Below are 17772 nucleotides of genomic sequence, written 5' to 3'. Positions count from 1 at the left end.
CACAACTTGCACACTCAAAAATAAGATGTAAAAAAACTATATTAAATCCTTTTTTTTCTGAGTAAAAAACAAAAAAAAAATATTTAATATTTTTGTTCTCATTACCAATCAATCTAGGTGAAGTGAATTTTAATTAATCTTAATTCTGTTTTCTCTTTTTTGTGCATGTAAACTGCTTTCTAAACATCTAAACTATCTTGCTTTAAAAAAAAATACATACTGTTATAAATTAAACGCTATTCACACACCATACTGTTCTAACAGATTAATGTTGGTCATGTTATATACAAATATGTTATCAGTGAATTTTAAATCAAGAATATTGTAATGGAAATATTATATAGCATTTACAACATTGACGAATTGTTAAAGCATTTGTCGTTGCAAAGTTTTCCACTTGCGACACTTAAACTTATAACATTCAAAGGCATGAATTTTTCAATATATTATATATTATCATTTAGAAAATATAAGAAAAACACATTAAATAACTTCCCACTTAAATCATCAAATGACTCATGTGACTAAGCTAAGGAACATTATGTAACGATAATGTTTTAATTTTGATACCTAAATGGCTATCTGATGAAACATTAAGTAAAAAGCTATTAAACCTCATTGCTTTTATTATGAAAGAAACAAATAGATAGTGATTACCAAAATATCTTAAATTTAAAATGATTAATATAAAAGAGAACTGAATATTAATTAAAATACTGTTCCAGTGGTCCTAAATTTAATAATACTTAACCTAAGTTCCTTCACTAGTGAATTTTGCAATATAAGTATATTAAATATATTTATTTTAGTAATTGGAATTTAAAAAGAATATCTAATTTTTGTTTTATCTGTATGTTCCTATAAAGGACTTCACCTATTATTATAGTTTTTTTTTTTTTTTTACATTAAACCAAAGTGATTTGAGGCGATTATTTAATCTGGAACCTTCAGAAAAGCCTTGTTATATAAGATTTAATAATTTAAATGATATAAAATAAAATAAAAAATTGTATTCATTCATATAAATCTAAGAGTTATTGTCTTTCAAAATTAAGAACTTCTACTGGAGTTGCCTAATGACTCATAAAAGTTGAGTGTTCTAGTTCTAAGATAAAATTATTACAGATTTAAATTCAAATTGTCCATAATATCATGATCTCCTCCTTCTACACACCAAGCAGTAAAATTGTAGTATATTCTCTTACTTTTAGTAATAATTGTCTTCTTTGAATGTTATAAAGGTTGATACATAGAACTTGTTCTTGTATAACAGGACTATCAAAATATAAAATATATTATCATAATAAAAATATCAGAATTGATTGCGAAATAGTGACGTTATTCACTATCGGGAGCACATGGAAATCGTTACAGATTCAATATTAAAGTTCAACCTTCAAATGGCGGTAGATAGTACGGTGTGGACTGTATTTTTCTTTATCAATTCGTGCTTGTATCACGCAAGCATGCTTCCTCAATATACACGGCACAATAGGCCGTCTGATGAGATCTTGCGATATAATACTCGAAGATTGACGGGTTAATGTTATGTGGAACTTGGGTATGATCGCACGATATTAATCTCGTTTGATTCTGTACATGTTTTAGAGCCGGAGTCATTAGAACGTGGCCGATATAAAAATATTATTTATCCAGTTATGTCCAACATGGTCAGTTATGTCCAATGTCTTGGCACAGTTGGCACATATTGAAATAACAAATTATCAATCATAATATAAGTTTAATAGTGTTACATAAAATATATTTATCTAATAATATTAGTATATCGCGTGTTCTAAATTAATTCTACGTAAACAATCGAATTTTCGCTATGTTTATTGATGATGTAGTCATTTGGTTATGGTCCTTAGATGTGAATGTTATTTATAATGTATACCGATCGCAATGAAAGGTGATATGAATGTGTAAAGTTGGGTCAGAGGTCGGGCGTTCGCGTCGCCAGCGCTCTGTTCGAGCAATTAGACCCTAAGTAGGTTCATTATTGTATGTATTGCTATTTGACAGGGTTAGTTAGCAACACCCACAATGTTTTTTTACCAGACACCTTCACAAATGTGGGTAGTATAGAAGTTTATCATATATTATAACGTATTCGGTAGTAAATGTTTTATTTTCACATCATAGCCTTTGTTGACTAAACAATTTTTCAGTATACTAGTTAAAAATGAAGGAAATTATTTCAATTCACTATCTTTTCTGTAAACCCGTTTCAATCTTAGTGAACTTCGACATAAGTATTAGTAAATAAAAGGATTCTAGTCTCAATCTTAAAGTACCATGTCAGCGGATATAGACTATTTAATCATATTCTGAGTGACTTGAAATGTTGGATTCGCATTTGAAATTGTAAAATTCCTTTTTCAAATCTTTATAATTATTGCCAGTAACAAAAAAAAATAATCAAACAACGTTCGCGTCACATCTGAAATAGTAACAGATTTCTTAATTTCTCAACGCTGGCTGATCTGGGTTTTTCCTCTGCAGTTAAGATGATTAATTTATGAATATGTCGCTAGATTACTCATGTCTTTGGAGATTCTAAGTGAACTCATAGAAAGTATTAGTAATGCCTTTGGCCTCAGTATGTTGTATGTTATTGTGTTAGTAGATATTAATTACAACCTATTTGTTTTCTCATCAGAATTTTACTCACTTCATGACCGACATAAAAAATTAATTTTAATACACATTATTATTTAAAAATGACTTAATTCGTCTAAAGCTTTGCTGACCGACGTGCATTGAAAATTTATCTGTAATAATTTAAAATTATTAAAGATAATTCTATAAGGCCAACAACATTAAAGCAATTCCTCTACAGACTATCGTTTTTATATTTTGTATATTATTTAAAATGCATCAAAAATTATACACATACCAGAAAATTTAAAAAAAAGAGCAAATTTAGTTTTTTTTAACATACTAATAATTATATCGAGAGAAATCAGGAAGAACGACGAAAGTGAGAACATTTTTTGTTCTATCAAAACAATATGTTTTATTCATAGTATAATTGAATCAATTTTCACTTTCCTATTTCGGTATAACGCGTGTTGGAAACATTAGTTTTTATAGACTTTACTCGTTCAATCCGATGAGTGATCCCAACGTTCGTAACGCTTACCCCAAGTTAATATCGTCACATATCTAAGGAACTTTAACGATTTTTCAATCGTAAATTCACATATTATAGTATCGTAGGCTATTGAACGAGAGACGGGAAACTTTTCGTGTGTAGTGTGAAAATGCGAACTGGAACTGAGAGCATGATTCAATTTTTATATCACAGTGATGTGATTTTTTCATAATTAAATGTTAAATACATTAACTCTGTAATAATTCGATAGTTGAATGTCATTGCATGCCTTTGTTATTCTTACTATATAATTTGAATGATGAGATCTAAGACTTTCGCGAGTATTCATTTAGATGAAACTAATATATTTCGGACTACTACGCGTATTTTTACATAATTTTCACTTATATTTGGGACCAGTGTGTCTTTTAAATATTACATTTAGTCGGAATGGTACTTTGCACATTCCTGTTATCAAATCTTAGCAAAAAAAAAAATGATTCTTAAGTGTTACCTATACTATAAACGTGATAACTATATATATAATTTTATTATGAAAATGATACAGTGTTGTAATACAAATAGTTTTAGATATGTTTTCAATCATAATAATATCGTTGCATGTTTCAGGTGCTGGCGAGTCTGGGAAGAGTACTATAGTTAAACAAATGAAGTAAGTATGATAATCGATATTCAATATTTTTAACATGACATCACTAGTTCGATAATGTCGCTAAAAGTCAAGAAAAATTGTTTTATTGTTATTCGGGGATAGTTCGAAATAAAATCTTAAATGTGAGAAAAAACAATGATTATCGAGTAAAAATTAAGAATTCAGTCCACTAGATCATGGGATATAGAAAATTCTTTAGATCAACAAATAAACGATTTAAAAATTGAATCGAAACTGTAATATGTAAGTAATCAATTAAAAATTATCGCTAAGAAGACAATTTGTGATCCCTCCGTGGACAATAGATCAATCGATTGACTGATAGTTTATCTAGAGTGTTAACAAGCTCCTTAAGTTCTAATCTCATGCTATCAGGAGATAGTGTTGTGCTATAACTGATAGTTGATACAGGTACTGTTTATATCGATAGAAAGAAAATATTTATTTGTAAAATACATTTATAACTATAGTATTGTCTAGAAAGAATACATGAGAATATTTCATATCAAAATAATTCGAGTCATAGCCACTGTCGGAAACAAAATTCAATACTACTTGATCGTTCAAAATTACTTACTCTGAGCTACTGCGCTTGAGTATTTTTCATACAAGACATTTGTTAATATCATCTGTGCTAAGAGAATAGTCAAATAGTCTTAACTCTATAGATGTCGTATGTAAGGACGTCACTTGTCATATACATGACAATTAACAGTTCTGTGATGTAGCAATCGGTAACATCATAAATATAATGTCGTCATTAAGTTTGTTCGATTGTCTGAATGGATGTTTATTATCATGGAAATAATCGAGTTCTGTTATAGGTACTTTTGACGGTCACCGTTAATGGAACTAGGATTTTTTTGGTCACAAATAGATGTAAGGTTTTAAGAGTAGCATAAAATTAGATTCTCTTTGGTCATAAAAGCATTGGTTACTAATAGTTAGTTCCTAAAAATTAAATCCCAACCTCCCCATAATATTTAATAAGTATCAATGCAATCAAAGATAGCGAGCGAGCGTTCTGGAGATCGGAGTACGTATGACGTCATGATCATCCCGGATACGGTACGGCCCTGTAAGAACTGTAACAGCGACGTAACCGTAAATTGTACTACGCATGCGCCCCGATGGAAAATCAAAGCACAATACCATTACTAACAAGTAATGATTTAAAATGATTCCACATTATTAGGTATCTGTCAGCTGGCTATCGAAACACAACCGAGCAGGGTAAAGCTTTAGTTACATTCTTGAGATGAATTTTACTATATAAATAACGGTGATAATTTTTTAAAAAAGATTAAATTTCACCATACATATTATATAATATTGATCTTTTGTTTATTCTGATTCGAATTTTACTGTTATTGTAATAGAGACGTTTTAATAAAACGATTCTAGCCTCATAATGAATGTTAAGTAAAGACGTTATTGTTCTCATACAGTGTTTTTAAAGCAACCGACGGTCTGACAATTCGCGATCGTTATATGTCTATTGTTTGAAAAAAAAATGTTTAGTCTCAATAATGAAGACGATACTTTAGTGGAATCATGTTGTTAATTGTTCGTTTCATTGAATTTACTTTGCATATGCCATGAAATATGTTAACAATTTATAAATTTGTGTTCTAAAAGTTTATACTATATAATATGAAGTCATTTAAAACACTTCGCATATTTAAAAGATATTCAGAACCATAGTTTGTTAAAGATATGTTACTTTTATCGTATAAGATTTTTTTTCTATTGAATATTATAATCAAGCGACGAAATTCCCCGACAGAATTATCCACGAGAGCGGCTTTACAAATGAAGATTTCAAGCAGTACCGGCCCGTGGTGTACAGCAACACGATCCAGTCGCTCGTCGCCATCTTACGCGCCATGCCCAACCTCGGCATCACCTACGGGAATAAGGATCGCGAGGTAACACGTCAATGTTCTATCAACCATCCGGCAAACCATCCATCCACTAACACTAGCTTCATCCATCAATCAGAAAAATTACAGGACAAAGGTTTTCAGATCCAGATATCTATGCAAAATTCTTCTATTAATATTTTCTAATATATATTTTTAAGATAACATTTGATAAACCAAATGTGTAGTCTAAAAAAAATGATTAAAACATTAATTTGGAATAAATTGTGTTAATTTTACGTATTTAAATTACTTTCACTTTTACAATGACTTGGGTGAACATGAAATACTTCAGAAAAGAAGTTACATAGAAATGTTCAAAACTAGGGTTTCGACGTCACACACAGTATATTATTAACTTCCATACATATAGTTTTCAGTTACGAAGACTAGAAGTAAAGTTGAATTGTATTATATTCTCCCATCCTCATATAATGCGTGTTTCATTTGCGGGCTGTAATCGTAAAAAAAACTAATATATCACGATCTATTCCAGTAAGGTATTTATGTGATGTGAATGTATTCGTTAATTGTGCACCGCTGTTACTATGACCTCTGTATTATTTAATGAAACAAGTGTGAAATCGATTTTATGAACAATCGATATAATATGCATGCTATCAATAAATTTAAAACATCGACAAAATATATATAAAATTTATATTGAGTATATATTCCGAACATTTTTCGTGTGTTTCTTGAATTATGAATAGTACAATAAAAAAGGTTCCGTTTTTTGCCATTTGGCTAGGGAACCCTAAAAATATCCTTAAAATAGTTTCTGTACCACGCCGCCCTAGAACATCTGACGTTAAAACATATTTTATTACTCCAATGACACATAATACATTTCTGTTACTTGAAATGAGCTTTGATGATAGACGATTTAATTTTAAAGTTCCTCCGACTAATTTAATTTGAGCTCTCATATAATTTTGTATGTATGTTGCAATAGTGTCTACTATCGTCATGATATACGGACAAAAATTTATATGTACTGTAAATAATGGTTAAGTTATTGGTAATTTGACAAAGACTTTATACGATTTAAAGCGGGCATCGCTGAAAATAGAAATACCATCCGTATTCTTAGTATGAGTTTCTGTCGCTTAACTACATACAAATCATTTTCCGTTTCACATTCAATAAACTACGCAATACTATGTACTAATGTAAGAATATTTATTAATGAAAAACTGTGAATTCTCCGTATGTCATGTGATGCAACATTTTTTTAAGCACACCAATGCCTGATAATTTGTTTCATATCTGGAGCAATCAGTTTTAGATGAATCTAATTCATTATTATGTTTTTTTTTCTTTTCAAACAAATTCTAAAATACAGACCTGTACAGAGAAACCTTTTCATTAGCTATAATATGTTTATTTATTATACAGTGTAAATTATTAGTTGGGCTAACTAATGCTTCACATATACATACTATCTGATAGTTATTTAAAGGTCGTTTAAAGTAATCGCGAACGATTCCATAAAAAGCTGTGATTTTTTTTTAAATTAATGATACCCAAACAACAACTTATCTTTTCCTGATATCATATACTGATGGTAAATATTAACGTAATGATTACGTCACAAACAATTCCGTGCATAACTTTACGTTGTATTTAATTTGTCATGCATATTTTTGACATTGCATTCAAAATACCATGCATATTTTTAACATCGCATTAAAATTTGCATGCAATTTTATCACCGTTAATTGAAATTATACAACAAGTCGTCTTTATATATTTTTTATATCATAATATATAAAGACGACTATATATATATATACATGTCATTGTTGCATTTAATATTTTTATTGTTTGTAATTATTCGCCTGCATATTCATGATTCCACTGTTTCGTTACAAACAATGGCCGGCCATAGAATTTGTTCCCTAAGCGGCTTGCAATGATTGTTTTATTTCGATAATTATATTGAGGTCAAAACCATGAGTCAAATGTTTTTAGAGGTTCGTCAAATTAAAAAAAAAATGCTATTAAATGATTAAATCTAATTAATACTTAATTATATTTTATCTCTTATAAAACCTTCGTACTACTGAGTTTTTTTCTTATTATGTAATATTTACGAAGCCTATAGTTTATTTTGTATCTGTGGAGCGTCACAGTATGATGCGACTGGTATCCGTTAAGATATCTTATCTGTGCCCCACACCACTAAGGTGAATGTACACTTTGTATATCAATATATTTTATTATGCTCTCTAGTCTTAGTACTATAACTATGGAATTGAATTAATTTATATGATAACCAAATTGAAGTCAAAATTAAGATGGCGTAATTAAAATTATTACTTATTTATTGCGGTCGATGTGGGTTACATAAACATGGTTTTATGTCTGTTTTAGTGTAAAAGTTTCTTAAGATAGACTATTCAAGTGTCTTCTGAATCCTGAGAGTTACGCAACTCTGTAACAGAGGCCGGCTTATGATTGTCGTGACGTGTGACGTCACACCGTGCCATTCGACAAAACGTCATTCGTAATCAATATGTGTACATGAACTAGTCGATTCCCGCAGCCCCGTTCATATGTAAGCGAATGTTAATGAAACTATACCCAAAAAATTCGGTATTATTAGTATTAGCAAGCTAAATAACTGTCAAGCTGAAAATTGGTTGAACATTTTCGCATGACGAACATTAAAACGAACCTAGTATTATTCGGATTTACTACGCGGATTTTATTATTTAAAAAACTACATAATCCCGACGTTTCGGTTACTTTGCAGCAACCGTGATCACGGGCAGACGAGGTGCCTCGTACCTCGTACCGAAACGTCGGGATTATGTAGTTTTTTAAAAAATAAAATCCGCGTAGTAAATCCGAATAATACTAGTTTCATTTAAATGAATACTCGCGAAAATCTTAGATCTTATTATTAAAACGAACCTCCACACGTAGATGTGCCCTTTTATAAATTGACGCTTATATTAATTGGACGTAGGCTTAATTTCAATTTATGTTGATTTTTTTACCCAAAGCTTTTGATCTCTCTAGGTGCTAGAGAATAACAGTGTGAATGTTGCTCGAGTAAGCATATATACTATGATATACATCTACGTGTGCGTGCGTCTGTATGTGTGTGTGTGTATGTTTGTAATTTCTCTTCGTGAATACATTATCATTCGCACTCGATAAATTACTTATGTCTATTATCTATGAGTCATTGGCATTGTTGCATTACGCTGTTAACAGAGTTCTACGTATACAATACTATGTTTTTAGTCGCGTATTTGTATTGAAATCATGTAATAAGAATATTGGTATATATAAAATACTGCTATTTACTAGATTTTATAGAATTTTATTTTAAAGTAAAAATAAGCTAATCTTAATTTTAAATATGTTGTATGTGTGGATGTGTGGATGTGTGAAAGATGTCCTAAGTCTTAAACAACATAGTTGATTATTAGGAAAGTTATATATACAAGTCAAATTATGACGATGTCCTGTTTAAATAATTTTGTATACAAATATAAGACTAGAAAATGTATCAATGTTAATAGCATTTGAAATTCCAGAGCGACGGTAAGATGGTGTTCGACGTGATCCAGCGGATGGAAGACACTGAGCCGTTCAGTGAAGAGTTGCTAGCAGCTATGAAGAGGCTGTGGGCTGATGCTGGCGTCCAGGAGTGCTTCGGCCGCTCCAACGAGTACCAGCTCAACGACTCGGCTAAATAGTGAGTTATATATACTATATTATATAACGTCTAAAATCTCTTCCCCTTGTATATGGTGACAGAATGTTCTATATCTATAACTATCAGTCTAGACTAATGAGTCTGTATATGATTTGATAAATTATTGAATTTCTGTTCTACGAAATTAAAATATTTATTCGTCTGTCATATATTATGTTATTTATGGTCTTAAGGCATAAAATCTTAATCTATTTTAATTTTAATACAAGTGGAATACAAAATTTTCTATGTAAATTTCTTTGTCCTGGAATCCAATCTGAATCGCAGCGGTTCGTTCGGTATATATGTGGGGGTGACACTGTAAGTCAGTTCACCATGATACCAGGACACATTATACTTCTGGAACGCCTAGAATTATGAGAAATATTCATTAAAATATATACCAAAGATAATTTTCTCTATACTATGACGACTTTAGAGTTTCGTTATTGTACATCATAAAAAATATGGTATAAAGACTTGTTTTTGCTTAAGAATCGTAGAAAAAAATACACTCAAAAATCTATATTTCTATAATAGCGGAAGTATCGTTAAAATTTGTAACTTTTCCCGTTTAAAAAAAAAATATTATGTTCGGTAGAGTTATTTCAAATTCATTTTATAAAAAATTAAAAACATTTCTATATATCTGATTAGCTATTAATATGATCGAAAATGCAAAAACATTCTTGCTGTTAACCCTATGATAAAACGACCATTGTTAGAAGATTTGTCAATTTCAGCGTTAACTTAAATATGCTTATATTCTATGAATGTTTCTATACCCTGGTGATTAGAAGCTGTAGTTCGGCCTCCGCGAACCTCTTCCCGATACACATACGTCTTCCGAAACCGAATGGTAATGAAGCAAACGGGTGTATCCCAATATCCCTTTGTTTCTTCACCACAGATGCGACTCCAGCGTGTTCACAGACCGATCTGTCTGCCTCTATGTGTTTCTCATTGGAAATATTTTGTATAACTGTTCCTGTCTTATTGGTGTCATCTCGTAACCAACGCTCGGGAATATATTCGTTTGGTGACGGAAAATATCGCTCCTCATTCGACATGACGTAGTGGGGGAAGACTATATGGGACTGAAAAAAAATAAAAAATATATATATATATATGATTTGGATTGAAATCTGTAGTCCTCCTATCATTTTGTATGTCCCACAACATTTGATGCCGTCACATAAAAAGATTTATGAATGAAAGCTAGGAATGCTTCGTATTTAGTTTGAAGATGTGGAACTAGCGCTAAGGGTCCTTGTAGTTTCTGAGGTGAAGCATTCATGACAAAAACCTTAAACCTTACAATAAAAGTAAACAAAGATAATTTAGTTTAATCCATTTTTTTATCCCCTAATATAATCTGTGAAATCCAGTTAAAAACGATATATTATAAAATTTGTATGAATAACTCCTTACCCCTTTTGGAACTTCATATCCAGCTATAACAGTATCTGATTGTATGCAGCGTCCATTTCCAAGAATAACAGGCTTTATACTAAAATAATATGAAATTAGTTAACTAATTAATTTTTTCCCTCAACACTATATCCTCTTTAGTCTTACCAGTTGGCCTATACGTTTTCCTATAACTTTACAACACATACACAACATATTATTCGTTAACTTTGACATACATTACATTAAACCAAACTTGTATATGGTAATCCCTTATATACTTTATATATATGATGCCAAACTAGAATTCTTAATAGTATATTCTCGTTTGGATGTGTTCTTGTTTCAAAGCCACGTGTTGTTTGATTATGCAAGATACACAAAACTGTACGAAATACAGCGCCACTATACTGAATAATACATAAGATGAAGCTCTCGGTTGTTACACAGTAAATATCTGCATCGCTTTTGCTTGGAAGTGGTGCAACATAAATATGAGACCACTTAAACCGCAAACCCTCTTCGGATGAGCTATGTATGTAAGTCGATCTCTTCATATAATGGCTAAGAAATTTAATATTAACTACAAGTTTATAGTATTTAATGTTTTATATGTTTCTATGTATGTGTATATATTTTTTCTTACTTACCGCAAAGCCTCCTTTATACAAGCTTTTAAATATGGTAGATTATTTAAATCCCTGTGATTCATTGATCTATAAGTCGGCATGTTTATGTCTAGTTCAGTTTGTAATCTCCTTTGAGCCCTGGGATTAGTCGCTAATAAGTACATAGTACTTGCCGCAGCTGCCGCTGTTGTATCCACACCAACCAGTAGCAAATCCAAAGCCAGAATAGTGGCGACCTTTTCACCAGAATTCAGAGCAATTTGGGCACAAACCCCTTTATCCGTCAATCTCTTCAAGCAGAGATTCCTGAAGGAGTCTAAAGCTTCAATATATGTTTTGTAAGCTCTGGTTCTGTATAGCCTCCAGATCGGAGCTGACAATTCCAATTCTGGCACGCTGTGAAAAAAACCGTGGATATTCTTTATAATTTCCATGGCATCAGTATCATTATCTTTCAAACATCCAAGTCTTGTTCCCAAAGCCCAAGCTCCGACAGCTGAAACGGAATACAAGATTAAATCTTCCTCATTAGCAATTCCATTAACGTCATGTCTGTGTAACTGTCGGTGGAGAATCGCTACATACTTACATTCGAGTGCCCATTTATAAAGCTCAGTTAAAAAATCACACGGCAGCTCTCTATTATGATCCAAAATACTCTCCATTCTACAAAAAACACAATTTTCATCAAAATCCAAAGCAAAGCCATCATAATTGCAAGAATATCAGCGTAATGCACAAAGGTATCGCATTGCGTCGGAGCCTTATAATCGGTATGTTGCTTTTTCATTGAATGGGTCTGTTGTTTCCCGCAATGAGTCAGAAGTCGTACAAAACAAATGCGCAGACGCTCTCGTTGTTAGAGGCGGATGTGGTCATTAAACCGTGATTCTGCAGTCGACTGCGGCTTGTTTTGCCACTAGACTCTCAGACCGTGTTATGGTTTTCTAAGTAGCTTACACATCAATGAAGTTTGTTGCGTGCGGCGTTGTAAAAATAATGTAGTTTAAATCAATCAGTTCAATAAAAAAAATGCTTTACACCTAGTTATTTGAATGCGATTAAATTATGCGATCACGTAAGCATACCTCAAATTCGTTGGACTAAAACAATTTCGATGCTGTTATGGTAATGACAGGTTCTTAATAGCGACATGACCAATAAATTGAGCAAAAAAAGTGGTTTGATCATATAATTACTTGTTTTAAAATTATTGTATTTTTTTCTAGTTTTTTTATGTGTACATAAAATTTTCATGAATCGGTTATGTGTTATTAATTAGCTGAATGTTAGCGCACAGATATAATTATTTACGATAGTTTTGTTGTGTTTTACTTTAATGATTTATATATATTTGAGATGTGACATCGTTGTTACCGGTGACTTTAAATTAACAAGTGTAGTATCATATAATAAATTTGTTTCTGTAACTCACCTGTGAACAAAATCGTTTGATACGCAGTCGAGCGATGGTACAGCGACTTGTGCCGCTTGAGGTGCCGCAAGGGCCTTCGAAACCTTAGACCTGAACGTTGACCAGGCAGTGCCGTGACTGTGAAGTAATATCAACTTTAAATCTATTAATTTTATCATCAATTTTATGTAGAAATAAATACACTTACACTCCAATCAAACCGGGTTCATCTCCGAAAAACTCTTTTCTTAATTCCTGCTTGTAATGTCTCAAGCAGGGTGCAACCGCTCTATGTGGCATAGTATCCTCACGTCTGTAAATCTTGGCGGTTTCATCAGCACAAAAGGGAAAAATTAAGTCAGGGTGACCGAAAAGTTTGGCGACTTTTGCTGCTCCCCCCATACCGGCTAAGGCTCTCAGATTCCACAAAGTCGCGTCCAAAGATCGTGTACGCCATGGCCTCTGTCCTATAGCAAAACGCCATGAGTTCCCAAGTATAGGAAGGGGCCTGGGCCCCGGTATAGTAGCGAACTTGCGCGCAACACCCATTGCAAACACAGCACTAATGCCTTAGAGTTCTGAACCCTGGACATCTTTGAAGTTAGTGGGGCGACTGCTATTACGTTTTCAGTGATTTCGTAACAACTGGCCGAGTTGACGTAGCAGGTACAAACAACAGCGGCCTGCTCTAGTAATATTCCTAACCATTTAATTGATGCTTAAAACATACAGGTTTTTGGTCTGTTTGTACTTTATTGGAAGAGAATCTAAATTTCTATCGCGTGTACTGAGATTGGATTTTTTTTAAATAAGCTTTTACACACGAATTTGAACGTTTTTTTGTACGTTAAACTTGCTTCGAGATTTATGGATGAAAAAAGTAGGTTGAATGTTGTAGCTCTTTAATTACAAAAAATACATAATTAAATACAAATCGTTTGATAGTTTTTGTTTGATTAATTTACAAATACATTTATATTTCATTCTACGTGTTTTTCCTTCCTGTCAACACAATGTATTAACTTTATTATAAATACGCAATATGAGAGAATTTTATTCGTGATCTTTTAAACTCTCGCACGCTTTAGTGTGTTACAAGGGTTCTTAAACGATTTCTTATCTGGTACACTGTACCATGTGTACAGAGTCAATTAACGGATCAGTGTTAACTCTAGAAATTACAAGAAAATCGTATATCAACGTATAAGTTGGTCACAAAGAAAGTCGAAATATATACATATGTATATCCCCGTGTATACATGTGTGTGGTGATTGAATGAGATGACGTCATAGGCCAATGTATCCAATTAATAGTTCCTTCAATGGGAGTTGGGAGCGGTGCGCTCGCGTCGATTGACTCGTCCGGCCCATTGGAACATTTGAATACCTTCCGCAATCACAACGATATAATGGCATTGGCGACAATTTAGTTACACGTGTGTACACACACGCACACACACGTACACGCACACAACTCGAGACAATACGTCAAAATACGATAGAAATTTTAACCTACTGCAAAGAAGGTGTCAATTGATTTTGATCTATTGAATCTGAAAGCACCAACTTTTATTTTATATTTCTGTAAAATCAATTCAAGATGACAATTATTACTGAATTCGATATATTTTTTTTTAATTAATATTCTGTTTAGTTTGTTAGAATACTTGCGACAAACCTGGTATCTAGGCTTCCCTAGTGCTATAACAGGCTAAGACCACAAGATTGGATATCAAAATTATAATTTTATGTAAGTAATCCGATAGCAATGGCATGTATGATTTCAGATTTGCATATGTAAAACGGTCAGCGGATGTGGCTTTAGGGCATATGAAACGCTCTCTGTTCTCTGATCTCAGTACTTATAACGTATAGGAAACACATCGATCTATACAAACATCCCGTGTATATCATCATCCTGTCTTAAATTATGTAACTCTGTGGTATGGGATATCTAAATTTTTATAGCACTGTAAAATATAATTCATTTATAATATGTATTTTAAATTAAATTCATTCGAATGAAAAAACAAAAAAGTTATTTTGGTAATATCATACAACGCTGATTTAAATTCTTTTCATATATATTTCGTTACAATTCTATAGAATGGGAAGAACATCATTTCATTTGAAGGCGTAGTTATTATTATAATTCTACAGTATTTATTTCGCTTGATTTTTCTTTACAAGGGTCTGTTCTGTCTGTTCTGCCGCGCCGCGTTGCACATCCATGACTTATAATTTAAAATTGCAACAACTACATACAACGTATCAATTAACTTTTACTATTATTACATACTATCTCATATTATGTACAAGAAGCTATTGCTATTTAAATACTTCCTTGAATTTCTATTTTATTATAGGTATAACATAAAATTGTATGCTTTGGATGATAATTTTTTAGCAAAATTATCTTTTCACAGAAGTTTCTCCGATCAGTTTTGTCAATTCGAAAGTAAATCGGTTTCTCAACATTTTTTGTAAAATGTCTATATAAAATACCAGCTTTTGGATGCAATTTCGGTCTTGATTTTTGAATTAAGTGAAGAGGGAAGCGTAAGAGGGTAAAATACCGGCAGCGGTATCTTTAGTCTATGCCGCGAGACTCGTACAGAATCCATTTGTTGAGCGTTGTTACCGATACTCTTGTGATTACACGAAATTTTGGGATAAATTTTATTCCACTTTACTTTGATGTTCTAAGTTACATCACTGTTAGATTTTATCGAAATTTGACAAGGTTTTTGCCTAAATAAAAATCGATACATACTCGCACACTGTCGAATAAGTAACATTATTAGCATTATACGCATTGTAAAACACAGTCAGTGGGACATTTTAAAGAAATTTTACTCTTTGTCCTTATATGTATTGAAAATTTTCATCACATTCGCATCCGATATTAAATTTCTAGAATGTATTGTGAATCAAACCTTACAAATGTAACAAATCGAAATGGAACTTCAGTACTGAACTTCACATTTAATTTTACTTCTCCCGAATGAAATAACATTTGTAGCGTTCGCTTTACAGCGTTTTGAAAATGGCGGACGGCATCTAGTTGATTAAAAACTATACTGAAATATAGATTAAAAGATAGTAAGATGTGAGTGGATTGTGGATCGTTGTATACGAATCGAACACCAGATGGAATTCATGATATCATGACATTTTATCATTTAAGCGTCATGATAAAATTTGTCAATAGACCGGTTATCATACATGTATAGATGATATTCCGATTATCGTTACTCCCAGCGAAATAGTACACGGTCGACAGATTTATATCAAGTTCGCACGACAGACCAGCAGCGAAAAAACTCCGCGGCCTATTTAAACATAAAATACTCTACGCCATTGCGGTAACAATTATAATGCTGCAAAATATACGAAATGAGAACATTTCTCAGAGTTAACTTTTTATCATAATTACTGTATATATAACAGTGTTTTGTTAAACGAAAACTATCATTAAAGTGCTTTATAACAGAGAGTATCGCGCGAATTGTACGCGCAGTTTTTGAGAATACACAATAGTCTAATATGAGACCATTGGTAGCGGATACAAACTAGTGCAGATAGCAAATATCATTAAAAGCATATTAACAATTTGATCTCTATTGAGAAGCAATCAATATCATCAAGGAACGCATAATATGCAGCTTTAATAGCTCGATGCGAATATTGAATGTGTAGAGTGCGAGCCCGAGTCGAGTATAAATCGATTGCGTTGTATGTACGTGTCGGTGTGCGTGGCGGCGGTGGCGGGGAGCCGAGGGCCTGGTGCGGCGGCGCGGGCCTGTATCGATCGACCCCGGACCTGTTGCCCGCCGCCAGGACATCTACTGCAATCTACACCGCCAACTCCTATATCATGACTCATATTTTTGTATCATTCAAATGCTGGCTGGTTTGAATTTTTTCTTTTAATATCTGATTCGATGCTGGCCGAATGTTATGTGCTAGATTCCATTTTTAAAATTTTATTACAGGTATTATTTTTGTCTTACATAATGATGGTTTGTTTTAATATTCTCTTTTTAAATATCTGTTTCGATTCTGGACAAATGTTTTGTTCTAGCTTTCATTTTTTAACTTTAGTTTCACAGTCATAAAAGACATTACATTATAACCGACTGATATTATTATAATACTGAAGCCGACTATTTTCATTTCTCGGTTTGTATTTATACAATCCTTTTTTTAATCACCAGTTTCGATATCGCAAGAAATGTTTAATGTTTTTCTAGCTTCGTGACAATAAGACATTTAATTACTGTCATCGTTGCTTCTGTCATCTTAAAATAATTTAAGAATTATTATCTTCTTTTCTAACGACTACTATTTTATACACAACGTTAAAACGTAATTCTATATTTAATATAATTTTATTTCACAACGTTTTTAAAAAGCTATTTGTCCGCCTTATTTCGTAAGCCATATATATTTATTAAGTGATCTGTTGATTATCTTCTAAATCTCATCCCGGTATATTAAACCATTGACGTCACTTCTAGCCAATGATCACAAAATTTGACGCCCACGTTTTTGAACAAACGACTTTGTTTTGTTACTATAATTCATTAGTAATATTTTTTATGTTAAATTAACTTTTCTAGTCTATATGTATATACATATATTTATTAAATGTATAAAGACATTTTATACAACACCTTCCTCTAAATGTAACTACAGAAGAACGAATGTAAATATTATCGAATTTTATTTGCATTTAGGTTCAATATCTCCCATCTGACCAATTAGCCGAATAAGTTATCCGAGTCTGTAGCCTACCAATTTTTTCAGTATAATAAGTAAAATGGGTCTTTAGGCTGGCAAGAATCCAAGAGAGCCACTCGTGACATTGAAACCCTCAGAGCCACTTGAAGCTTTCGCTTTCAGCATTGTGTGG

The 17772-nt window shown here is 32.2% G+C and overlaps 2 protein-coding genes across 4 annotated transcripts in view; one reads left to right on the top strand and one right to left on the bottom strand.

Moving 5' to 3' along the window:
• Window positions 1–17772, top strand: part of LOC116772171 (guanine nucleotide-binding protein G(o) subunit alpha) — a 29133-nt gene that overhangs the window by 4854 nt on the left and 6507 nt on the right. For both annotated transcript variants that reach the window (XM_032664255.2, XM_032664253.2), the window contains exons 2-4: window positions 3728–3770; window positions 5557–5698; window positions 9244–9404. In XM_032664255.2, coding sequence (XP_032520146.1) covers window positions 3728–3770; window positions 5557–5698; window positions 9244–9404 — 346 coding nt within the window. The remainder of the gene's footprint in view (window positions 1–3727; window positions 3771–5556; window positions 5699–9243; window positions 9405–17772) is intronic.
• On the bottom strand, window positions 9398–12279 carry LOC116772170 (probable cytochrome P450 49a1). Of its 2 annotated transcripts, XM_032664252.2 has the most exons (5): window positions 12033–12216; window positions 11465–11939; window positions 10836–10914; window positions 10190–10501; window positions 9398–9773 (listed from the first exon to the last, which is right to left on the bottom strand). In XM_032664252.2, exons 1-5 carry the CDS (start codon window positions 12106–12108, stop codon window positions 9651–9653), a joined length of 1065 nt encoding a protein of 354 aa, XP_032520143.2. In that variant the 5' UTR covers window positions 12109–12216; the 3' UTR covers window positions 9398–9650. The 2 variants fall into 2 exon arrangements, with proteins under 2 accessions (XP_032520143.2, XP_061384246.1); XM_061528262.1 differs by lacking the exon at window positions 9398–9773 and having other exon boundaries at window positions 10172–10501; window positions 12033–12279.

This window comes from Danaus plexippus, assembly GCF_018135715.1.
Source record: "Danaus plexippus chromosome 16 unlocalized genomic scaffold, MEX_DaPlex mxdp_31, whole genome shotgun sequence".
Taxonomy (NCBI): Eukaryota; Metazoa; Arthropoda; class Insecta; order Lepidoptera; family Nymphalidae; genus Danaus; species Danaus plexippus.
Note: the sequence above shows the minus strand (reverse complement) of the source record. Positions and strands in the feature narration are given on the sequence as shown.

What these genes read in the sequence shown, in the direction of transcription:
- LOC116772170 (XM_032664252.2), bottom strand. Translation starts at nt 12,108, where the DNA reads ATGGAGAGTATTTTGGATCATAATAGAGAGCTGCCGTGTGATTTTTTA. An exon ending in TGTATAAAGGAGGCTTTGCG is followed by an intron (nt 10,915 to 11,464) that starts GTAAGTAAGAAA and finishes ATATTATTTTAG; the next exon opens with TATAAAGCCTGTTATTCTTG. An exon ending in TACAGCTTCTAATCACCAGG is followed by an intron (nt 9,774 to 10,189) that starts GTATAGAAACAT and finishes TCATAATTCTAG; the next exon opens with GCGTTCCAGAAGTATAATGT.